The following is a 26237-nucleotide window of genomic DNA, read 5'->3' on the forward strand; positions in this document are numbered from 1 at the left end:
CCGGTTCAATCCCCGCTCTGCCCACCTCTGTCATTGTGTCTTTAGGCAAGAAACTTCACCCTCCTTGCCTGCTGGTGGTGGTCAGAGGGCTCAGTGGTTCCTGTGCATGGCAGCCCCACCTCTGCCCCAGGGCAGCTGTAGCTACTGTCTAGTAGCTTGCCACCATGTGAATGTGTGTGAATGACTGAATGTAGTGTGAAGTGCGTTGGAGTCCTCTGGACATGGTAAAGTATACAAGTCTACAAGTATAGTAGACCGATGAAGTCTACTATGAACTGATCTTTTTCATGTTTTCATAATATGAAGCACTTTGTTGCTGAAATGTGCTATGCAAATAAACTTGATTGAGAATTCCAGAAGACCTGTCAGGAATAAAATAATGAAGTTTAAATCGTGGTTAGATTTTAAAACAATATCTCAGGCATTGAATATCTTACACAGCCATCTGCAATCCAATATCTGCTAAAATATGAAAAAAAGAAAATGCTATGACTTGCTGGAAACCTACCCACTCCTAGTTCAGGCCTTTCACCTACACTAGGAGTGCTAAATTATAGTCATTCAGGGCCTGTTTACTGTAGCTTATATAATTTATTCACCAAACCTGACTCAAATGCCAAAAGTGCCTCCTCAGTCTGATGTCAAGTTCTACAGTGGGATGGTAAAGATGATTTTTTTTTTATTCAGGTGTGAATCAGAGACACACCTAAAGTTTGCAGGTCACTGGCCCTTTGGCAAAAGAGTTTAACAGCTGTGACCCAAATTTACAGGTCTGGCTGTAAGTTTTGGGTCACAGACTTACAGCCAGATTCTCTATTAAATCTGTTGATTTAATTAGAGAACTAACCATAAGTATTATGGTGACTTTGTAGGAGCAGCAGAGATCCACAGGTCATGTAAAAAACATTTTTGATTGGACCGCTATAAATTGTGCACTTCACAAATCTAACCTACACAGAAGAGTGGCTGTTACATATGGCTTGGTGTGGCTCTGCTGGGTTTCCAATAATGGTTGGATCGCCAATAGTATGCAAACCAACCAATTGATTTGTATAACTGACTTCATTCTACTCAGTGAAGCATTTTCTGGCATAGGGACTCCTGTTAGAAACTGGATTGTGTGACTGGTTTCCTAGAGAAAATTAAATGTTGCTAATTCTTTAAGATGGAGGGTATTCTTTTGTTTTTGTTTTTTAAATTAAGTTATATGTTATGCAAATTAACCTTACAACCAACAAGCAAAATGACCCAGAAAAGACTATGGACACATGGTGATCAGAATACATGGCGCCATAGTTAAATACAAAAGTATTACTCCTACACATTTTCACTCGCAAATAGACACTTTAATGGGGAAGCAGGTGGCGCATGACCCAATAATACTAGGCTGAAAACGAGGCCAAAATCTAAAACTCATGTACTGTAAAAACCGTGACATGAAGAAAACATTGAAACAAACATAAATAAATACCAGAATTGAGACAGATGAAGTGTACTATGAAGTGATCTCGCATCTGGCTAGTTTTTTTCAATCATTACTTTGAAATGTTAAGTTAATTGAACAACATCAATACAACTTCATCAACAGAAGAACATCTGGGAATATCTTGCTTCTTCTATCTCTATTAAAGTAAGAAAGTGACGACTTCCCAAAATTTTACTGTTGCATGTTCTTTGCTCACCTGTAAAGACATCTTGAAAAGCACAGAGGGAGACTTGTCCACATGAGGATCTTCTGGTAGCACAGATAGGTTGACTGCCTCCTCCTCTGTTGCCCATCAGATACTCTCCTCCATCCACTTCTCTGCCTCTCAGCCTCTTTTCAAGCTCCTCTGTCCAGTCAGCTGATCGGCTTAGAGTCCCAGTAAGGCTCAGTGACCGTTGTCTGTGCGTTCCGTGTTCTCCAGCCACCATCCTGTCAACATTTACGTTTCTGGTTAACATCTGTGCAGGCTTCAATACAGTTCAGCAATCTATTCCTTTTGTGGAGGAATTTCCTTTGTTTCACCACCTTTTCTTGGAAACACTTGTTCTCATATATATAGACATCATAGTGATGTGCAAAGGTCTTGTTTCAGGCTTTACTCATATTTAAAGCAAGAAATATAGGCAACAATCAATCTGTAGCTATATATATTTTTGTAAATCTAAATGATTTGCATACATATTTACACCCTTTACCTTGGCATCAGACAGAACTCAAACAATTTTTATTCCACAGACTATTTGCCTGAGCTTGACAGGATATGCAGAGATAATGACCCTGGATGTTTACCTGCCGGAAAAAAGCCAGGTAGGTAAAACATCTAGAATCAAAGTAAATGTCCAATTAAATTGATCAGTTCTGATTCTACTGGTTAAGATATCTATAAACGGACAAGGTGGCTGCACAGGGTTAAATGCAACTCATGTGTGGAGGCCTTAGTCCTCGACAGTCATCGCAGGTTCGAATCTCGGCCTGATGATCTTTGCTGCATGTTGTCCCCCTCTCTCACAACCCATTTTACTCTGAAAAGTCCAAAGTAAAGGCCACTAGAGCCAATAAAAACCTTCTAAAAAACCTTTATTGGTTTACCATCTAACCTTTCGTTTTGTCAATTGTTTTGCTTCTGAGCAACTATTGTAGTGATAGGTATTGGTAAAGCCATCTTGCTTAAGCAAGACTACTTTCATTGAGTTAATATTCACTCAGTTTCTTTTGGAAAGTCCTTTGAAGTATTTATATTTGATGTTTGTTTATGTTTTATTTCTTGACTTAATTGCTCACCAAATAACTGTATGACTTTAATAATTTGTTAATTATTGATTGTAAAAGTTAAATATTGTCAAGAAAACCCAAGATCATCCTACTTCTACGGTGGCCCCGAGGTGCAAACCACTTCAGCAAATTGAAAGCACAATTACAAATTACAAAAGCACTACAATATTAACAAAACGGAAGAGGTATGTCCCAGTGGGAGACCTAAGAAATCGCTGATTGAACTACAGCTTGTTTGGAGCTGGAATACGGTCACGTAGCCATTTTTGCCCAAACTGTGGAAAAGAGCTGGGTGAGCTGTCACCAAACTTTTGTAGCAGTTGTGGCAAGAGGCTTTGGATCACCGAGAACATTCATGTTTTAAAAAAAACGCGTTAAAGCCAGAATAACTTCCGGTTCAAAAGTGAAAACGAGCTGTAGTCCAATCAGCAATTTCTTAGGTCTATGTTCTAGTTTTAAAATGTTTGCACATTAGGAAAAAAATTTGCCTGATAAATGAGCAGTTTTCTACTCATTATTGATGAAGGCAAATAAATTGTTTTGTGAATAGTTTGTTGTTTGGTTTGCTTTGGTTTAGTGAGATCTGTATAATAACTTATCAGACATGTATGTAATTAATTACAAAAATTGGCTTTTCACCACTTCATAATCTGATAAATCATACTTGTTTACATCAACCTGCTCAGAGACTGAACGTGGAAATGAACATTCTTGCTATGACCTTGTACTGTGCATCTTTCCAGCACCTTGCAGATGACCTCTGACAAATATGCCACACTCTCATTCCATTCAATCAAGTATTTGATTAGGACTCCATAAGTCAGTTGCCATTTAGGCTGATTACTGATAGATTAGAAACTGATAGAAAAACATTATATATTATATAACCAGACTGATAAGATTGCTGACAGATAATACAATTGGGTAGGCTTAGCTTTTCTGTAACTAGTTATCACTTCATTCACGAGAAAAACATAATTTTTACATGCTTTTTTAACGTTAATTTGTTAAAAAATCATCTGAAGGTGATGTTGCAAAGAAGGATTCTCCATAAAATCATGAAATTTGTGGACAAGCCTGGCCATCCTCTTCATAAGACTGTATTGGAAAAACATAGTGTCTTCAGTTAGAGGCTTCTTCAAATTTGTTGTAATACAGACCACTACAGATCTTTCCTGCCAACAACCATCACAATCTACAACAATTGTGAAGAAGATTTAATATGAGTTACAACAACATTTAATTTCCCTTTGGGATCTCAAAGTATTTTTTGAATTTGATTTTGTTAATCTTCTCAAATCCCATTATCCCAAACTATTTGATGTACAGTTAATGTAGTGACAATGTGAATTATTGTTTACCTATTCCATAGCTTAAAGATTGCATCCTAAGATAATTCTGAAAATCTGTTTAATTTTGTTTCAGTTGCATTCTTAGTATAAATAACTACGAATCAGATTATAAATGTGCAGTCTCATTTTTGGGATAATTTTCTGTAAAAACACAAAATGGAGTACAAATATGAAAAATCATTAAATGACAAGCACGAGGAGTAGCATATGTACCTTCGATTGTGAAGATGGGCTCTCCGTGGAGAAAGTGGGCTGTGGGAAGGAGATAAAGCTGGGGATTGTCCTGGGGTACTGAGCTGTCGCGTAGTGGTCTTGATGTAGGATGGAAAAATAGTGGGGTAGGATTTCACCACATGGCTATAAAAGTTGGAGGAATGGGTGGACTTGAGGAGCTGCTTTGCCAACTTTGGGCTCCCCTGGGGAGTCAGTGTGATAAAGCAGATGCTGTCCCTGCTGCAGAGCTGGTCAGAGGGTGAGGAACCATTACAAGAAGCAGCACATTGATTGGATTTGGAACCAGTCAAAACACAGTCCTCGAGGGACTCTGCACTGGTACCTGAGCCTAACTGACCATCATCTTCATCAAACACAGCCCCTGAGCTAAATCCTTCTGCATGTTCAGTACTTTTACTATTACTGACTGGAGGGGGACTGAACTCTGCTTCCTCCACCATTCCCAGACATTTCCCTTCACTGTCAATTGAGACTATAGGTGAACAATTGTCACAGGTTGCCATAGTGATTGGGCTGACTGTCAGACTTCCAGTTGCCATGGAGATGTCCACATGCTGGTCTTTTGTGCCTGTAGCAATACAAAGAAAAGCTTGTCCCTCTCTCGTCTTCATACTTAACTTTGGTGGTCCCAGCCCTTCTTGGACCTCCCCCTGTCCCTTCATCTCTGTGTGAGAGGACAGGTATGTCTCTCTACTTGACAGCATTGGAAGCGAGTCTGTGTGATTGACAGAAACATGACTTTCTGTCTCTAAGAATGATAGTGCATCAGAGCCCACCTCTAGTTCTGGAGTCATACCAAGCACCTCCTGATGAGTTTCTTTTTCCACCCTATTACTTTTCTTAGTCCATTCTTCTGCTGCTCTCCAATTCAGGTCCCCCGCTCCACCTGCATGTACCTCTGAGATTGCGTTCTCCCCATCATGTTGCTGCTGATGCTGTAGCCTAATAGCCAGCTGGATGTCTGCAAGTAAATCCTCATGGTCAGCTGCTGAATGAAAACTGTATATATCAGTGTCCGATCCTGAGCTACCCCCCTTTTGTCCTGCTTCTTCTGTGGGTGATGTGGTTTCTGTTGAGGCTTTCAATTGCACATGTGACTTTTCATCTTCTCTTCTATCTTTATTCCTGTTTTCCTGTTCTGATTTCTTTCTCTTTTCAGGAAATGCAGCCTCAGAATCTGAGTGTCCTAGTTCATCTGCAGACAGGTCAGGTGTTTTGGTGCTGTCCAGATCATCATGTTGAGAAGCCCAATCATCTTCATTTAAACCTGGTATTGATGAGCATGTATCCCCCTTTCCTTTCAGGTTTATCTTTCTTTTTCGGAGGGAAAAAACGGAGGATTTGGAATCAGATTTATTTCGTTTTTTACCTGGTCCAGTGCCATGAGTCCCTCCTCCTCCACTGCTGTTTGTTCCTTTACCTCCCTGCTTGCCGAGTTTCTTGCCCCCCCTTTTTGTCAAATCCCCTCCTCCTTCCCTCCATCCTTCATTTAGCGAAGGATAGCTTCCATTACCCGATCTCTTTTGCTTTGCCTCCTGATTTCCCATCTTGACAGGATGGAGCGATGGCTGTCGTCCTCTCTTCTCAAATCATTCCTAGAAGACCTCTTTCTCTCTCGGGAGATGATGCCTCTGGCTAAGGAAGGTGAAGACGCAGTGGCCTAATGTGGGAATCCGTATTTGATGGAAAGAGATTTGCTGCTGCTAACAGTATTTTTTCTCTTTAGTCTCAGCTTTAGTCAGTCCTTGTTGTTTTCCGGTGACGAAGGCAGTGATGCTGGCGCTGATGCAGTAGAAACACAGAGAACCCTCCTTCTCCTACCCATTTCTGTCTTACCCTCCCCCTTCCTTCTCTTGGTTTGCCGAAAGGATGACGCCAGCTCTATGTTCTCCCTGGAGCTCTGACAGGGGGGCAGACCTAACGGATTGTGCAGCAACTGGAGTGGGAACAAAGCTCAGTCCTCGGCGGTGTCACTTGCCACTGCAGCTAATTTCACAGTTTGCAACTACATTTCCCATGAATCTCCGACATCTTTCTACATGTTCTATCAATATTCCAAAAAAGAAGCTTAGGGATATTAAAATGTTACCCTCAATACAAAATTTATGTTTTTTTGGAAAACTATTTCACCTGTCCCAAATGTTTGTACAAGTGAACTGAAGCACAAAATATCCAATCTCTATGAAGTCCAACAGAGTAAAAATTCTGTTCAAATTATAGCTTAATTAGCATCTAGTTATGCTTAGTCACATTCAGATTCAACTACATAAAAGCCAGTTCACTCCAAATAATTATGCAACACTGTTGAATTCAGCTGATTGTATAAAATGAATACATTTTATACGAGGCTATCTAAAAGCCTAGCGGATTGCAAAAGATATTGATTTTTGAGGGGCTCATTTTGCAAACCAGAACAAATAAAAATATAAATATTTCACTGTACTATAGTCAACCTGTATGGATAATGCAGAAAGTAGTCTATGAGGCAAGCACTTTGCAATGTAAAATATATATATATATTTTGGTTCTGGCATAGAGGTTGGAAATTAGTTAAATTTACTCGTATTGCTGTAATTACAACTTAAGGTCTATAACCTTAATTTGTTTACAAAACCTGAACTTTTACTTTAATTTGTTTTGAGTAAAGTTACTCAGTTATATTTGAAATCATATTCAATTATGAGTAAGGATAAAACATAAGAATAGATCAGCAAAAACGGCATTGATCCTTCGGCTGTGTTTGTATCAAGATCTAATGGTGTTGCATCAATGGGAAGACAGAGGAGCAAAACCCATCAAGTTTAGTTCAAGTTAATTTCTGAGAAAAGGAAAAGCCTTTGCTGAATTTAATGCATCAGTTTAACTCCAAATTTAGTCAGCGGTTTTATCATACATTGTAAATTTGAATATTTAACAATAAATGTAAATGTCAATTTTTTAAGCTACTTGTGATTATGATTTGTACTGACTACAGCAAAGTAAGTGCTTAGTTTGGAGTCAGTTATTTAAAACTGTTAACAGGAGTAACAAACAGCAGCTGACATAAGATATTGGAAAATAATGTCCCATTAAAAATACACGATATTTTGTGTTGCTTTTTTATTTATAAATTTGCTCCTTTATGTAAGAACAGTTTGAGACCAATATGTCCTCATCTCCTTTATGATGAGCAGTGTGCTGTTGTATGTCAGTTTGTGGACATTTCACAGGTTTATACAGTACTATGGAAGTGTTCAGTTGTTGCCATCTAGTGGCGGAATTTAGGTAATACATTTAAGAGTCTGCAGTTTTTGATGATGTCATTAAAAGCAGACAAAGCAAGAGAATGCATGATGGTTTTCTCTCAGTACAAACTGCAACTTTGATTCAGTTAGTCTTTGAAAGCACTGTTGGTATGTATTCAATTTTGCAATGGAGATTTTGTTGATTAAAAGTAATTCAGCCATTTCCCAGCCAGCATACCTAGGTGGGCCCCATATATAAAAGGGATAAAAGATGGCAGACAATATGGGTCCCAAAAGGGTTTGTCCACAGTTTCCATGGTGGCCCCACATGGGTTTGCCCAGGTAGATTTTAATGGGCTCTGACTGGGTTTTCAGTGGGGCCCAGATGATTTACTTACACGAGGCCCATCTGTGGCCCACTAGGGTGCTTTCAGTAATATTTACCTGGGCCCCAATTGGGTCTGAACTGGGCTAGAAATGGGTAACAAGTGGGTTTGTCCACGGTTTCCATGGTGGCCCCACATGGGTTTGCCCAAGTAGATTTTAATGGGCTCTGACTGGGTTTTCAGTGGGGCCCAGATGATTTACTTACATGAAGCCCATGCATGGTTCATATATGTGCTTTCAGAACTGGGCCTTAATAGAACTTCACCTGGGCTAGCATGGGTAACAAATTAGTATTTCCACATTTTCCATGATGGGCCCATATGCTTTAGCCCATATTGGTTTACAGGCCCTGACTGGGTTTTCAGTGGGAGCCAGATGCCTTAATCCTTGTAGGAACAATGGGGTTGTTCTCACCTAACCTTGAAATGAATTACATTCATAGATATGCAATCTTAAACAAACCAAAGTCCTAAAACGCTTTATCACAAAATTTGTTTAAAAAAAAAGAAAAAGAAATTTCATTTGGTCAAGGCTTTTTATTTTGTAATCAGAAGTTACTTTATACCTCAGCAATTATTAGAACTTCATTAACAAAGCAAATGGTGCCACAAGAGCAAATGGCGCTCTTTAACAACAACAAAAAATCTACAAAATTGTTCACATGGCATTTTTGAACAACAAACTTGTTTACTGGCACATACACACAGATCTTTCACAAAACCTTTGAGAATAACCTAGACGTATGCTTACACTTGAAAACTTGCATATTATTGTAACTGTCCTTCTTGGAAGACCTGCCCACCTGAGTGAGAACTGGCAGCCTCCCTAGTTGCTCTAACTCTCCTATTCCCACCTCTGTCACGGGCTCCAGTGAACCACTTTGAGAGTGCCTTTTCCGTATTTTTATGTGTGATTCCATGGATGGATGCATTTCTTTTAAGTGCCCCTAAAATAACAAACAAAGGTAGAAACTGTATTAACGTTTTACTTTAGTACAATGTAACATTCATGACATTTGCCTCTCCCCCTTCATGGGGCAAAAATGCTTGTAAAGATCTGCCAAAATAAAAGCACTCGAGTCTTTATTATTATGAAAACACACACTAGATTCTTAGTTTAAATTGAAAATGTCCATCTATATCTGTCTTATACTGATATAAGAAAGGTTCTATCATGGTTTTATAGTTATTTTGTTAATATTGTTTGAAATACAAATATTGCTTTAAAATTTTGTCAGCAAGTTCTTGAGTGAAAGAACACTCTGTGAATAAAACCAAAAATTGAAGTCTCAGTTGTTAACCTAAAAGATTACTAAAAATAAACAAAAGGCATATGACAAACAAAATAAATTAACAACTGTTTAAGGAAAAAAAGTGAAAAGAAAAGTTACTCTGACCATAAAAACTGATATTTACCATACACAACATCAAAGAGACGCAGGTGCCGAAACTGGTGTTTCCCATGTCGGCCAAACAGGTTGAACTGGACTGCTAATTCATGGGACATCAGGAATCGCATAGCTTGTCGTATTGTGTCATCTAAGGACGCTCCTCCAATTTCTGCAACCATGGCAACCTTAAATATAATGACAATTACAAGACAACATTTGAAAATCAGGATACATGATACATGTAAGTTTTATTAATCGATTTGCTATTGTTTCACACATGTATAGCTTATATGCTTAATTTTATACATGGACAAAATGGCAATTAATTTATGTACCAATTTAAGGGATTCCTGTCACAATAAATTTTTCTGGACAATAAATTCCAAGAAGTTACTGTGATTAAATGTTTTGCGACCATTTTCAAATAATATAACAGTAAATAATGCAAGGACACATTCTCAAAGATTGATAAACTTTAAATTCTAATGAACAATGAGCACTGCAACTGGAAAACAATTTAAATATCCAATTATGAAGTCTTTGTAAACAAATGTGTACTTCAAAAAATGGCTAGTTGAGACCTAAACACCAGACTGAATACTTGTCATGCAGTTTTTAGTAGAAACAGAAAAACAATAAATTATGGAAATTTGTTTTAATTTATAATAATAATAATAATAATAATACATTTTATTTCAAAGGCGCCTTTCTGGCACTCAAGGACACCATACAAAGAGCGAAAAGTAACAAAAACAATAAAATGTAGCAATTAAAAATAGGTAGAATAAATACACAACAATGTATGTATATGAAATCTATATATAAATCTATGTAAAAAAAAAAAATCTATATAAAAATCAAGCAAACCAATTGTGTCATATTGAAAAGGCAGATCTAAAAAGGTGTGTTTTAAGTTCGGTTTTAAATTTAGGGAATGACTTTATGTTTCTAAGATGAGGTGGTAATGAGTTCCAGAGTTGGGGAGCAGAGCGACTGAAAGCTCTGCTCCCCATGGTAGGAAGACGGACAGAGGGGACAGACAAATGGATGGAGGAGGATGATCTGCGGGAACGAGAGGAAGTGGCAATATGAATAAGATTGGCAAGATATAGTGGGGAAAGATTGTAAAGAGCCTTAAAAGTATACAGAAGAATTTTGTATTCTATGCGGAACTTGGTAGGCAGCCAATGAAGTCTTTGCAAGATAGGAGTGATGTGGTGCATGGATGGGGTTTTAGTAATTGTCAGGTCTAAATACCTATTAGAGACAATTTAAACAAATACAGGAAAGACAAGAGAGTTAGATTCTTTGTTTCTCGCGAGGAGAGCAGACAGAGATGTGTTTACAGTTACAAATCTCCGACCGCTCTGCAACACATCTGTCTGTTCCTCTCTTTTATTGATCTTTAGGAACCCTGCCACAAGGGGCGCTGCAACTCTAAAAGGGTGGAGTCAAAGCATTCATCACATGGTTGCAGCGCTAAATAACATTCACTTCTAGACACATGTTATCTATACTCTAGATCCCTTTTGCTTCCAAGAACGGCGTTGAATAAGACACGTTGCATAGCTTCAAAGCAACGGCTTTGTATCACAAAGAAGCACAGAGCAGAGTTTATTGTCAGGCATGTAAAACTCTGCTGGGAGCAATTAACACCTCTGTCTTGTAGGAAGTCCTGCAGGGCAACAGCTGCTGAGAGTAGCTGTCACCCCTATTTCCCAGGGAAGTCTCAGGATAGAATCAAAGTTATTTAACACACAGAAACATTATCTAAATGTAACTACAAGGCTACATGATACAACAAATATTTGATAATTACTAATAATACAATTTACCTAACAGTAATGATACGGGCAGCTGAGTTCTGGACCAGTTGAAGCTTATGAAGAGATTTCTGGGTGAGACCAAACAGAAGGGAGTTGCAATAGTCCAGGCGTGATGTCACAAGACAGTGAACAAGAATGGCAGCGGAATGGGAAGTAAGGGAGGGGCGAAGACGGTTGATGTTGCGTAGATGAAAATAAGCTGAGTGGGTAATATTGTTAATATGAGACTGGAAAGAAAGGGTGCTGTCAAGAATAACACCCAGACTCTTTACCTGAGGGGTAAAGAGTCTGGGTCATTAATTAATTGCTTACTGCCACTGGCCTAATTTAATGTTCATTTTTAAGGAACAAAATTTTAACTTACAATTCCATACATGAAGTCTGAGTCACCCAGCTTCTCATTCATGCCCAGGACATCATTGATTGTACACATCGGAAAAACAGCTCCTTCAGGTGGTTCAACCAGGAGTGAAGCAGATTTCTGTTTTCTCAGATTTAGCATTTTTTTCCTGGGTAGTTTTCCATTCTTACAAATATGTTGTTCCTTTAAGCCCTGAAGGATGAGGAAAACGTAAAGCAAACCAAATGGGTAAAGGAGTTGACAACTAGGAAGACAGAAGATTTAGAGTTGTGTGTTACATAAGTCCCTGTTCCACACTACCTTCTACGTCACTTTTCTGGGATATCATTATCTGTTTGAAGATCCGATGTTGCTTCTGCCCTTGTAAGCTTTCGTCATGCTTCTCCATAGTAGTCTTTAGAAAAGAATTTTTAAAAAAAAGGATCAACACATTTGTAAATCTAAAGCTCACGTTTTCAAAATTTTCATACAAGTAAATGTCACCTGCATTTCCAAGAACACGCACACAGCATATCTTCCATGAAGCATCTGGCTGTAGTTGTTGCTTTACTGCTTTAGTGACATTTATACCAACACCTGCTGGCCAGAAGCACTGAACCTTGTTTTCATCTGTAAACCAACATGATGGGATAATATCCATCAACGTCTTTCCCTCTGTTGATTCTTCAATGAATTCCATGACGCTGAAGGACATGCTGGAAGTTCATATTAAGTCAATTAGTGGTCATGTAACTGAGGAAAGACAACATGACCGTTCCGCAAAGGAAGGACTACCAGTTTTTTTGTCAGGCTTGTCACCGATACACCATAAAGATGGTCAGAAAGTTGTGTCACAGTTCTGATACCTAGACAAGATGAATCAATGGGGTATCTGCAGAAACAGTCTTGTTGTTCATAAAATTGACACACAAAAGTGTACATGGCTCCAGATAACAACTGTATTATATTTCTTATTACAGCAACTTTGCCCTCAACATCAAAACAGTTATCTCCTACACAACATAAAGGTTTTGGGAGTTGACAAAAGACTTCTAGAATCCTTGGGTAAATCCAAACCATAGTACACTAAAATATGTAGCAGCTCTGTCAATGCACTGTGTGAGATATTTCGATTTGCTGCCCAGTCAGTAAGCTTAATTTTAAGTGTACATGTGCGAACAATTTCTTCAGAGGTGCTGTTCAAATCTATTTCAATGCTACTGGCAGTACATTTTCTTCAAGCAACTGATTGTTCTTCATTTTCAACTTCAAATTCTGCATCAGTCTCTTTTTCACTCAAATGAGCTTCAAAGTTCCACTCTTCACTGGGAATCTGGTTGTCCACTTCCAAAGCACAATCCAAATCAGAAAATGTGCCACTTTTGACCTTGATGTCTTCCAAAAACTTTAAATGCTCACAAACTTTGGCTTTAATTTGTCTTCTTTTTGTCCGAGAACTACAATAGTAATCCATTTTTTTAAGTCTGTAGAAACACAAACAAAGCACAATTTCAGATGGCTATTTACTAAGATATGATAGACTACTTGTCTAAAGACTGAAATATAATTTTGTCTTTGCCAAATACTTTTGTATTTAACACAATGATTAATCATAAGAATTTTACTATTAAGGTACTTTATGCGTTAGTTGAAATTGAAAAGGTGATAAGCAAGGATAAATTGAGTTTTCAGGATGTAAAATTAGTATGGAATTAAAATTGATATTTCACAAGAAGTGCAACAACCAAACAACCTAAGTAAAGACAGCATCCCTGAATCATAAAATAAATGTACATGTCTTAGATGTCACAGTTTTTATGACACTGATGCAACTGGTTATCCAGTTATTAATCAGTGCACTGCTCATTCAAATATTGGCAACAAGTATACAAATAAAAAAATGAATTCATTAAGTAATTAGCAAAATCTAGAAAATAATTCAATTTTGATTATACATTTAAAAATTGTTTCAACACTGATTTGTGTCAAGGGATTTCTTTATTTTGAAAATTTATAACTTGCATCATGTCACCCTTGCACACGCCACTGAGAAATATTGCATTTGTTTCTATGAATGTACTTAAAATTGCTTTTTTCTACAGCTTAATTTCTCCAGACAAATTTGAAAGCACATTGACAAAATTAATGTTAAGCTCATTTCTAATTGCCTTAGTATCATTTAAAGCATTATCGATTAGATCTTTTACAGTGGCTAAAGCAATAACTTAACCGTTGTTAAATGACTCAACTTTCAGTTCATAATTTATCCCTAAATGTTAACCACTCTTCAGAAGCAGTACCCCAACATAGACTTGTGGTCTATGTTAGCCATGATTAAGGAATTTCCTAAGTGTAATGTTATTATAGAGTCTTATTTACTGTCAGTTTTGGCAGAAGTAGCAATTTGTACATAAAGCTTACCTGATAAAATGGTTATAAAATTGCAACAAAACATTTAATTCCCAAAACCTTATGAAAATCAAATTTATAAATCTACCTTTTTCAAATCGTTGATAGGTGATCTTCACAGTTTGATGCTTTTTAAGTCTGCAAAGAAATATATTTTATTAATGCAGTTAATATAACATTTGGGCTTTTCCAAAAAAATAATATTAAGGCAAAACAGCCTTTGTATAGAGCAGGGGTGTCAAATTCCAGTCCTCAAAGGTCGGTGTCCTGCAACTTTTAGATGTGCCTCTGCTACACCACACCTGAATAGAATAATTAGGTCATTAGCAAGGCTCTTTAGAACTGATCTACACAAGGAGAAGGTAATTAAGCCATTTCATTCCAGCGTTTTGTACCTGTCGCACATCTAAAAACTGCAGAATACCGGACCTCGAGGACTGGAGTTTGAGACCCTTGGTATAGAGTAATCACTATGGCCATATATTGTAAACACTGAACAGTTTCACTAATGCAATTATCACTAAAATCACTCCTGAAATATTGCACATACTAAAGAACAAGCGCTACACTTAAAATATTGCAAAAACATCAAAAAGAAATTCTTAATCTTTCAATCTTTGATTCACACGTGGCCACTGAAGACTACTCTATAGACCAACACAAAACTGTGCAGATTAAAGCGCTTTGTTCTGCCAGAGTTAGTTTCAAAGTGTCACTTACAAATAAAAAAAGGATTTAAAAATATTAACTACTATACCGTCATCCTATTTACAAAAAAGCTTTTATGCCAAATATACTGAAACCACATGTGCCCCATATAGTGTTGCCCATTTCTGTCCCGTTCCCAGCTAGCCCACATTAATGCTGAATAAGGCCCCTACATTTAGCCCAAATGGGTCAACAATATGGCTCCCATTTTAGGTTAACCATATGGGGCTCATGCAGTTAGCCCAGATAAATGCTAATGCCCAATCATTACCTATCTAGTCCACAACAATACGATTCAATGCAGTTTCATTTAAAAAAAAAAAAAAAAAAGCACCCTTGCATGTGGGTCCCAGCCAAGCCAGCATGCATGAGACCCACCCATGCATGCTGGTTTAATTGACTGTGAGAAAGATTATTAAAAGCTCATGTACATAGAATGAAAGCACAATAGTTACTCTTTTTAAATCATGTAAGTGGTTTTATTGTGTCAAGACACTTTGAAACAAACTCTGCTAGCAACTTAGATTCTTTAGTGAACCGAATTTATTCTGCCGCGTTGGCGCTCAAATGAACCAATGGTAGCTCAGCAAATAATGGCGCCGCAATATTTGAAAATGTTATGGCCCAGAACAGTACGGAGTTTGAAATCGCTCTGCACCAAAATATTCTTACCTTAATGATGGTAGATGACTTATTGTGTGTGTTTTAACAATATCAGAAAAACTGTCACAGGAAAAGATTAAAAAAATAAATAAATAATTAAGTCTCTTTTGGGGTACGCCGGTCATCTGATCTGTTACGAGCAGCACATTTCTTTAACTGGCATTTTCTAAAATTTGATACAATACAGGTAAAACAGACAGAAGACACGTACTTACAGATTGTTTCGTAGGACAATCAACCTGCAGACTCCGCGCCAACTGACTGATGAGAATAAGTTGGAGTGTGAAACCGCATATCCATCCGCAGTTAATTTTACGTTTTCCAAGAAACACAAGATTAATTTTGAGAGTGTTACATCAGTTTAACAAATGTAAAACCGATGTAACACTCAAAAATGTGCTCAATCAAAAATAAATAAATATTGTCGTCCTCCTTATTCAAATGTTCTTTGGAACTATTTTCTTTAGTGGATGTGTAAAATGCCTACTTCAATTCACCAACCTTTATTGGCAACGGTGCCAAGAGCACAAGCGTCAAACTCCGGTCCTCTTGTTCTTCTTCTTCTTCTGTTGCGTTTTATGGCAGTTTACAGACTTTGTGCATTACCGCCATCAACTGAACGGAGATGTAACTTCAGAAATTAATTTTTTACTATACATCTTCAAATAATAAATAAATAATTACTAAATTATATTCATACTTATGTAACCTCAGTAATCGTGATCGGGTTCTAGCTCAGTTCAACTCAATTCTGCGTTGTGTGAATAAGGGCCAGGAGACAGGATGAGATGAAATTATTTTTATCTGTATGGAACAGAATAACGGCTGATCAGGAATCAGGTTCATCACAGCAGGTACAGCACCTTACGAGGAATTGCATTTCATGTTAGCATCAAGCTAACATAACATTTTACCAGAGCGTTAAACTCAGTGAACCTACCTCGCGCCCATCTCTCATGAACTGGCAAGGAGATGTCTGTGTTCAGTATATGTAACCTCCAGGAGGGGGTGCTGTTTCACCCATTACACATAAACCCAAACTTGGAAGTAATGACGAGTGGAATTCTACACTTAAACACTCACACACCCATACATACTAAATCCTCTCAGCTAATTTTGTATCTTTTAAATATTTAATAAGTGCTTGAAATATGTAATGTGATCGATGCTTCCCTAATAAATTATCCATAATTACTGAATTCCCCATTACCCTCTCCAGCTCTTTCCTCTCTTTTATATATTTCCTACAATAAATCAACACATGTTCTACTCCTTCTGTTTCCCCGCAATAAAACAATCACCTGATGGATGTTTCCCTATTATTTTTAAACCACTATTTAAACTAGTATGCCCAATCCTCAACCTGTTTATCCATATTTCCTCTCTCCTATTCATTATGCTATTATTTCTTATGATCACCTCCTTCTGTATTTTATGTAAATGCCTTCTTCTTCTAAATTCCATCTCTCCTGCCATATATTATTTATTTTATCTTTAATAATTACTTTTATTTCTTCTCTACTTAGTGGGACATCATATTCAATTTCTCTTGCCTTAACTACTCCTTTAGCCAACTTATCTAGTTTTTCATTACCTAATTCCTTTATGTGCTGGAACCCATGTGAATTGAATACTTATCTTTTGTTGCTTTATACCATATATCAAATAACTAACTTCATCTAAAAGATCTTGACGGCTATCAGATTTCTCACTTATAATACTGGTTAAGCAAGACATTGAATCTGAACAGATAACTACCTTACGCTTCACCTCAAGCACCCATTGCAATGCCAAAATAATTGCCAACATTTCTGCTGAAAAAATTGATAAATTATCCGTTGTTCTTCTTTTTATAAAAACTTTTTGTTTCGGAACATAAACTGCTACTCCTGTTTTACCATTTTCCTCTTTTGATGCATCTGTATATATTTGTGTAATATTTTCATACATTGTTTCTAAATACTGCTGAATAATTTGATACAAACCTCCACAGGACTGTTCTATTTTTTGGTTTCTAAATTTACTATTGACAATTCAAATAACCATGGAGCAATTTTAGATTTAATTACTGTTTTACAGCATGCTATATTATTTATCCCCAACTGATCTGCATAAATATTTCCTTCCCATCCAAAACTCCTAATGTTACGGCCATACTCCCAACATTCTCTGAATACCTGTTTAGTAGGATGATTTTCCTCATGTCCTTGTAATTGTAACTAATAATTTGCTGACAGTTTCATCCGCCTTAAGTCCAGTGGCATTTCTCCAGTAATCACCTGAAGAGCAGGAATTGGAGACGTTCTAAAAGCACCACAATATATCCTAAGTGCTTTAGCTTGGATTCTATCTAAATCTAATAACAAAGAATTTGCAGCTGACTTATAAACAATACATCCATAGTCCAACACAGATCGAATTAAAACATCATACAATCTTTTCAAAGATGTGCTTGTCGCCCCCCAATCATTCTCTGACAGACATCTCAAAATATGAATGCCTTTTTTATATTTATCAATAATCTTTTGTATATGTATCTTAAATGAAAGTTTTACATCAAACCATATTCCAAGGTACCTTACAATATTTACCTGCTTCAATTTATGCCCATATAGTCTAAGATCTACTGTAGAATTAACCCTTTTCCTTGAAAAACATATTACTTGTGTCTCAACAGACAAATGAAACCCCCATTCATGTGACCATCTTTCAACCTTATTAATTGCTGATTGCATTCTATTTTTTAAATTACTAATATTGCCTCCTCTCACCCATAATGCCCCATCATCTGCATATAATGCTTTACTAATTCTAAAATCTATGGTATCAAAAATATCATTAATCATTATATTAAAAAGCAATGGACTACATACACTACCTTGTGGAGTTCCATTTTGTATAGCATAAATATTTGAATAATTTACCCCAACTCTTACTTCTATTGTTCTATTCTTTAAAAAGTCCTTAATCCAATTAAACATCTTCCCTTTTATTCCCATTTTATCCATCTTAATTAATAAACCTTCCTTCCAAAGCATATCATATGCTTTTTCAATATCAAAAAATGTAGCCAAGAGAATTTCTTTAGTTACCTGAGCCTTTCTTATTTCATTTTCTAAACAAACAATTCGATCTACAGTTGTCCGTCCATTCCTAAAACCACTCTGATAAGGAGATAAAAGACCTCTTTTTTCCATTTCATACATTAATCTCTTAGTTATCATTCTTTCCATCAATTTACATAAATTAGATGTAAGAGCAATAGGCCTATAACCTTTTACCTCCACTTTATCCTTGCCTGGCTTTACTATTGGTACAATGACTGAATGTTTCCAACTAGAGGGCAATTCACCTTGTTCCCATATTTTATTGTATAACTTTAAAACTACTCCTTTAGCAACATCTGATAACTCTTCAATCATCTTATAGCATATGCCATCTTTACCTGGAGACGTATTCTTAACTCCAATCAAAGCTCTATTCATTTCAAACAATGTAAAATCTTTATCTAAAACACCTCCATCTATCTCTTTCCTATTTAAAATTTCTCTATTATCTTCAATCATTTTCAATCTCCATGATAATTATTCATTTGATAAATTTTGAGAACTATGCACTTTCACAAAGGACCTAGCAAACATCTCTGCTTTCTCCTTGTTTGTTACAGCTTCACACTGATTATCTTTAATTATAGGTAAAAAAAAAATCCCTTCTAATTCCTCCCATCTTTCTAATCATTCCCCAGATCTCGTTTACTTTAACTTCTGTTCCAATTGTACTACAAAAACCCCTCCAATAACTCTTTTTAGATAATTTAACTATTCTCTTAACTTTAGACTGTGCTTTTTTGTATAATATTAAATTCTCAAATGAATGATTTACTTTTAACCTTCTAAATGCTCTATTCCTAACTTTAATAGTTTCTTTACATTCATTGTTCCACCAAGGAACCATTTTCTTTTCTTAATCCAGTAGATTTGCCGATGGCCTTTTCTGCAGATTCACATATTATATTTGTAATCACTGAATTTAATTCTTCAATATCATTGCTTAAATGTGGCATAATCTCCATAAGTTTGTCACCTGCTATTTTATTATACATTGCCCAATTAGCCTCCCTCATTCTAACCATTTAGGATACCAATTTTCTTCAACTACTACCTTAAAATTATGCAACTTAAGCAGGATAGGATAATGATCACTTCCAAGGGGGTTATCATTAATTACTTCCCATTGACTAATTCCTGCTATCTGATTTGACACTATAGTAAGATCAATTGCAGATTCTGCTCCGTGTCCTACATCAAATCTAGTACCTCTTCCATCATTTAGACAAGTTAAATTATAATCATCCATAAATTCCTCAATTATGTTCCCATTTTCATCTGTCTTTTTACTCCCCCATAAGGTATTATAAGCATTAAAATCTCCACATAAAATATTTCTTCTATTTTTCTTCACATAAATAGCATCAAGTCTTTCTCTACTTATTTTTTTAGAAGGGTTATAAAAATGTATAATATTACATTTTGATTTACTAATCCATACCTCAACCACTATAACTTCTATTTCTTCATTTATATTCAGAACTTTATAACTAATTCTTTTCTGAACAAATATAGCAACCCCTACTCCTACATTTGGATTTCTATCTTTACGTAGTGCTATATATCCATTAAGAATAAAATCAAGTGATGGTTTCAACCAGGTTTCTTGAATACATACTATATTTGGTTTATCATGCTGTCTTTCAATAAAAAAATGTAACTCTTGGCCATTAGCAATTAAGCTTCTTGCATTCCACTGTAATATGGATAAAACCAACCAATCAAATTTCCCCACTGCTGGACTGTTGACTTTCATTTATCCCAGTTGTTAAAACTGCACTGATTGACTCAAAAAACAAGTCTTCCATCTCAAGGTATTTTTCTGCCGCTTTAATTATTATTTTAATTTGCTCTGTTCTACTGTCTGTGCTGAACAATTTATTACTTCCACAATAAATGCAACAAATGTATTTTTCTCCATCATCATTGTACTTCCTGAAGTTCTCTGGCTCTGCATTTGCTCTGTTGTTTGAGATGGAATTTGGGGCACAGAAATGCTTTTAGCATTAACATTTAAATTACTTACCTTTTTAACTGCATCTGCATAGGTAACTTTTTCTTTTGCCCATATATTTTGTACCTGCACTGCTCTTTTATGAGCTTCACATCCTTTAAATGCAGCACTATGTTCCCCACCACAATTGCAACTTTTTAACTTAGTTCCTTCAGAACATTTCCCATACTCATGCTCCCCTCCACACTTAGCACACCTAGTCTTAGCTCTACAAGCAGCAGCAATATGTCCAAACCTTTGACATTTGTAACATCTGGTTGGTGGAGGAATGTATTGCCTTACTGTATAACTGACATACCCAATCATCACTTTTCAGGTAATCTATCCTCTTCTAGGATTAACATAACTGACTTACCAGGACTTTTAACTCCTTCTCTTGTAAAAAACAAGCGTTTCACTTTAATCACCTGAGCTCCTTTTACATTATCTTTAATCTCTTCCTCTGTCAGATCAGTTGATACTCCATATATTACTCCCATTACTTTTCCTTTGTCCTGCCGTATTTGTGGCTTGATTGTTTTTCCCAATAATGTCTTGCATCTCATTAGTCCCTGCACCTGATCTCTATCTCTGCATAACACCAATAGATTACCATCTCTTAACGTTTTGACTGCTTTTACCTCACCTATTATTTTATATATTGCCTCACTTATTTTTAAAATAAAAAACAGCAGAGTGAAAACTGTGGAGGCCACATTGCCAGTTTGTCAGCATTTCAGATATTTAAAACAAAAATTTAATTCATAATCATTAACATTGACTGATATGAAACCCTAAAATGGACTAAGAGAATACTAATTATATTTTACACTCCCAACTAACACAAAAAACAGCCATCACACTATTTGTTTATCACTGGGTGAGACAAAGGCTGAACTAATCAAACCAACTTTATGTTGACCTAATTTTAATTCTATTTGCGGATTCCATAACTGATCAGTTTCCTTGTTTGAATCATTTCCTTTTCAGGTGGTCGCACCTACGGGATCCCATTCATACGCTACGACCTTCTACCTCCACTCATCAGACGAATCAGCGACAGAACGGACTACGGGGATTTAGCCACACTTCCAGAGCTCCTGCATCCATCAGTGCCTGATCTCCATGGAGTTGACGCGAAGCATTACTTCGGTCCTCGAACCAAGCAGGAGGTGAGCCGCAAACACAAAGTCGTTTTTTGCTTTTGCTCAATTACATTTACTTCATCTTGCTGTACTTTTTGACTCCTTTTAACCTCTCTGTCACAGATTGAGGAGATTTTCAGAAATATCGGTGTGAACATTTCTGACGAGACATTTGAGGAGGCCTGGAAGCTGGCGTCCATGAAGAAACCCAGCGGGGAAGTTTGTGTCGAGCTTTTCCGTCAGACACTAAAGGAACTACATGCAATTTAAAATTATTCATAATTAGGCCCGAGCAGCTAAGCGCTGCAAAGGCCTATTGTAATCATAGCGTTTCTTCTTTTTATTATTAGGCCCGAGCAGCTAAGCGCTGCGAAGGCCTATTGTAATCGTACTGTTTATTGTTATGATTCTGTCACCCTAAAGAGGTGGCTTTTTGGAGGCTTTATCATATTCAAAAACTCACCAAACTTGGCATATGCGTTTGGCTCTAAATTCCACAGTTTCAAGCCAAACTGCACCAAACTCACTAGGATCGATCCTTATCCACACCCCAACAGGAATCCATAACAGTCATTAGTGGGTGTGGCCTAATTTCTCAACAGCGCCCCCTAGAAGTTTTTAAATGACCAGCCCCAAGCCGTGCTTTAACCCAGAATTATGAAACTTGGTACACATGTGTATCTTGTCAGGACCTACAAAAAAGTCTGGACCATGGAGCCATGGTCCAAACCCAACAGGAAGTCGGCCATTTTGGATCAAAGACGCCAATTCTTATTTTTTATAGATGTATCTGATCAAATCTGTCCTACAGCTTTTGAGATACAGACTTCAAAATCACTCAGGAGAGTCTTGAGATATTGAAGGTCAAAAGTTATCACAGGATTTTTTATACATCAAAGCATGTGGGCGTGGCTAAGTGTCAAACTTTGACTATTCGCCATGAAACATCAAGGTGCAATAACTTCCACACATAAGGTCACAGATGGATCACACTTTCTATGTCTCATTATAGGCCAGCCCTGATCACATTCACATAGTCAATTGATGACATCACCTTAACCCCGCCCACTTTCAACAGGAAGTCACCTGTTTTTTCTACTGGATGCCTTACTTTACTCTTTGATTCATTTAGCTTTAAACCTGTGCCAAGTCGGGCGTGCCGTGGTAGCAGTTGGCGCGACCCGTATTTGGAGGCCTTCAGTCCTCGACGCAGCCGGTTCGACTCCCGGACCGACGACATTTGCCGCATGTCTTCCCCCCTTTTCTTCCCCGTTTCCTGTCAGCCTACTATCATTTAAGGGACACTAGAGCCCACAAAAATACCCCCTGGAGGGGTAAAAAAAAAAAAAACCTGTGCCAGGTCACATACAATGACATGATGATGAATTCTGTCAATGCTGGTTGCTGGCTGAACCATGTGGGCGTGGCCGAATGGCAAATTTCAATCCCTTGCCGTTTGCATACTATCGTCTCTAAATCACACATGCATCATCCAATTTGCACCAAACTTGTTAGGATTGACTCATGTGAATCTCTACAGAGCCCAATAGCATCACATTGTAATTTGACTCCACTGTGCCCCCTTGGTTAATCCATCAGCTATATCTCCTTATCTCCTCTGGCCGATCTGCACCAGATTTTTCGTGCATCGTCAGGGAGCGCTGCCGAACGCATCGATGCGTATCCCCTGGCGGACAGATGCGGGAACTGTGCAAGAGCATCTGCGGTGGCTGGAGTGCGGCGTCGCCAGAGCTCCCGCGGTCACCAGGAGGCCGGAGCAGCGCTGAACTGCGAGGGCCACCAAGCAGCTTGCGGCTTTAATTACATGTTGCTATTTTTTAAATCTCTTCTACTTCTTTTCCATTCAACAATATCTGTAAATTTAAATAAAAAGAAAAGAACACGAATACTTGTGAAAAAAAAAACTATCCTCGCCCCTTTTCCCCCACCCACGCAACAGACTTCTTGTGGCTTTGATGTGAAGTTGTGATGTCACTCATCCTCTCTGTGACATCACTGGTGACTGTCTCTGTATTCCCAGATTCCACAAAGAAATTCATTTGCAGTTTTAGGTTCGACACAGAGACATACAGTAAATATGGCAGAGAAGGATTTCTTTTCGTCAGACATAAAAGCCCCTGCAATGGGAGAAAATGATTTCCTGTTGACATCAACAGGCATTTTAGAGAAGAGTTGCTGGAAGTTTGAGCGTGAAAACGAGCAGCTTAAACAGATGGTGGCAACGTTAATGAGAAAAATCGAGCGCATCCAACGTAGCCAGAACACCAGGAATGGGAGAAGCTGGCAAACAGAAAACGAGATGCTGGTAAATCGCAATAAATATTATAAAGAACAATTTAGGCAACTCAATTTAGATTTGGAGAAAAAAAGACATACAGCAGAACGATTGAAAACTGATTATGAGGCCATATCGAGAACCAATGTGCTGCTGGAACGGACATGTAAGACCATGAAAGAAAATGCAGAGCACACGTTGAGCAAGAAGACCAAACAAATTGAATGGATTGAAGCTGAAAACAATGAACTGAACAAGGAAATCGTTGTTTTGAAAGTAAAACTCGACCGAATTAAATCCAATATGGCAAAAGGCGACCCCCAAAAGGATGTCACGCGAAGTGAAGAAACCCTGTTGCTGGAAGAGACACCAGCAACCACAATCTTTCAGAAAATTGGGCATGCGTTTATTGACATGTATGAATCCGGATCATTACGAAATTGGTTGTCATCTTGGATTTTTTAATTTGAATTTATGTGAACAGTTGACCACAGCTGCAAGGCACACTCAACAATGAGAACCTTGACGTTCTGGTTCTGATGAACCAAAATAAACCCAAATATTTAATTTTGTCTAAGAGAAATTAAGTAATTTGACTCCCCCTGGGTTTATCCATCAGCTATATGATATAGCTGAGATATCATATCTCCTCACTGCATCAATGGATCTCCACCAGATCTTTGGTGCCTCGTCGGATTGCGCTGCCGAACGCATCGGTGCGTATCGCCAGGAGGACGGAGCGGCGCTGAGCTGGGAGGGCCGCTCGAGGCTGCTTGCAGCTTTAATTTAAGATTATTTTAGTTCAATGTGTGGCATTCCCAATATTTAGGGTTTAAATGGTTTTAAAAATGTGGTACAACACAATTTCTATTAATTGTTGAAATAAGAAGAATATTACATTAGTCTCTGTGCAACCAGCAGAAAAAAGAAAAAAAAACCTTAGCATAATGCAGCCACCATCATGCTTGACAGATGATAGCATGTTTTTAGGTTTGAAACCTCCATCTTTCCTTGTCTTTTATTTATTTTTTTAGTAAGTATGTGCATTTCAGAAATTTGAAACTAAAAGTGCAGCTCATCTCATTACACACAGAGATATATTTTGTGTTTGTGTCTGTATTTTTGATGATTATGACACAGATTCTGAAAACCCCAAAGTACATTTCTCAGAAAAGTACACTAAAAAAAGTGAATGGGGCCCCAACTTTAAAAAATAATAATTTAATTTGCTGCATGCAATCGGATCTCTTTACGTTTGTTTACATGACAACTTGATTACTTGTATACATTTTTTAAAAGTTGGATCACTTGGTTTTTTTCAGCGTATAACGTAGACCAACAAAAATGTATTTTTAATTCAATAATTTGTATGCTATTCTTTAAAGATTTATGGAGAACACATCAAAATGTGTTATATTAGCCAACATTAAACTGAGTGAGACAGATTAATCCCATTAGAAGGGTTGGATTAATTAAATTAATGACGCTGGCTGGCACCCAGCAGCGACTAATCTAAACAAAAAAAAACATTTAACAGTTAGAAACTACGAGAAAACGTCAGCTTTTGTGTGCTTCAGTGATTCACAGGCGTGCTAAATTCTTTCGAGTCTTGACATGAGCCGGGCCAGCAACACTCATTTAATCTCATTACGACTCAACGAGAGATTCAGCTGGAACCAAAAAATAAAAAATAAAAAACCCACGCAAACTTCCAGACATAGAAAAATTAGACTAATCCTCCATGTCTGCCGCTACAAATGAATGAAGGAGCTGTTAATGACAGCAACCTTTCTGTTTCCCAGGGCAGGTTTTTGTATTAATTAATAATGCAGGAGCCAGTTGGAAGAATGCAATGAGACACAGTATTCAGAAACAGGTGAGACATTTCTAATATAATTTAACAGCCAAAGAGGAGAATTCGTTGTTCATCAACCATCAGATGAAATAGAGATTGGAATATTTTCTTAGGCCTAAATTTTCTCTCTTGCAAAAAAAATTACATTTTTTAATTTTATAGCACCGTAGCATCATAAAAAAACAGTACAGATGTTAAAAAAGATGCATTTATTGGCTGATAAGGTATTTGATGGCCAACCCACAAGTTAGAATTGATTATGCGATCATGTAGCATCCAGATGAATCAATCAATTTAAATAATTGAACAAACATCCATTTACAGGATCCCAGGAAAAGATGGCGTATTTTTAAAGGACTGACCTTTTGAAAGAAGCTAGTTATGAACGTTTTGAAGATGACCAGTAAAAATGTAACAAAAACTTACACAGAACAGAAGAAGTTTTGTTTTTTACTTTTGAAAATCTGGAGGAAGTTGAGATTAAAAAGTATGCGTTTTTTAAAATTCCCAGCAGGACTAGAATGAATCAAAGCAATACTTTGTTTCTGAT

General features: G+C 37.2%; 2 protein-coding genes across 2 annotated transcripts in view; one reads left to right on the plus strand and one right to left on the minus strand.

Annotated features, from left to right (window-relative positions):
- The window catches only part of LOC116726979 (formin-2-like), an 86873-nt gene extending 80617 nt beyond the window's left edge, over positions 1-6256 (minus strand). Inside the window, exons 1-2 of the mRNA XM_032573967.1 lie at positions 4324-6256; positions 1683-1915 (exon numbers count right to left, since the gene is read on the minus strand). Of these exons, the coding sequence (XP_032429858.1) occupies positions 1683-1915; positions 4324-5891 (1801 nt within the window). The 5' untranslated portion in view covers positions 5892-6256. The remainder of the gene's footprint in view (positions 1-1682; positions 1916-4323) is intronic.
- LOC116727480 (EF-hand domain-containing family member B-like) lies at positions 5901-21860 on the plus strand. The gene is made up of 3 exons (XM_032574936.1): positions 5901-5988; positions 21382-21563; positions 21660-21860. Exons 1-3 carry the CDS (start codon positions 5901-5903, stop codon positions 21804-21806), a joined length of 417 nt encoding a protein of 138 aa, XP_032430827.1. The 3' UTR covers positions 21807-21860.
- The last annotated feature ends 4377 nt before the right edge of the window (positions 21861-26237 follow it).

The sequence above is a fragment of the Xiphophorus hellerii genome, chromosome 10 (genome assembly GCF_003331165.1).
Source record: "Xiphophorus hellerii strain 12219 chromosome 10, Xiphophorus_hellerii-4.1, whole genome shotgun sequence".
Taxonomy (NCBI): Eukaryota; Metazoa; Chordata; class Actinopteri; order Cyprinodontiformes; family Poeciliidae; genus Xiphophorus; species Xiphophorus hellerii.

Bases quoted from the DNA above. Each gene is read 5' to 3' on its own strand.
- LOC116727480 (XM_032574936.1), top strand. From the start codon at position 5,901: ATGGAGCGATGGCTGTCGTCCTCTCTTCTCAAATCATTCCTAGAAGAC. The intron at 5,989-21,381 runs GTGAAGACGCAG...TTTCCTTTTCAG, and splicing joins GATGCCTCTGGCTAAGGAAG to GTGGTCGCACCTACGGGATC. The intron at 21,564-21,659 runs GTGAGCCGCAAA...TCTCTGTCACAG, and splicing joins GTCCTCGAACCAAGCAGGAG to ATTGAGGAGATTTTCAGAAA.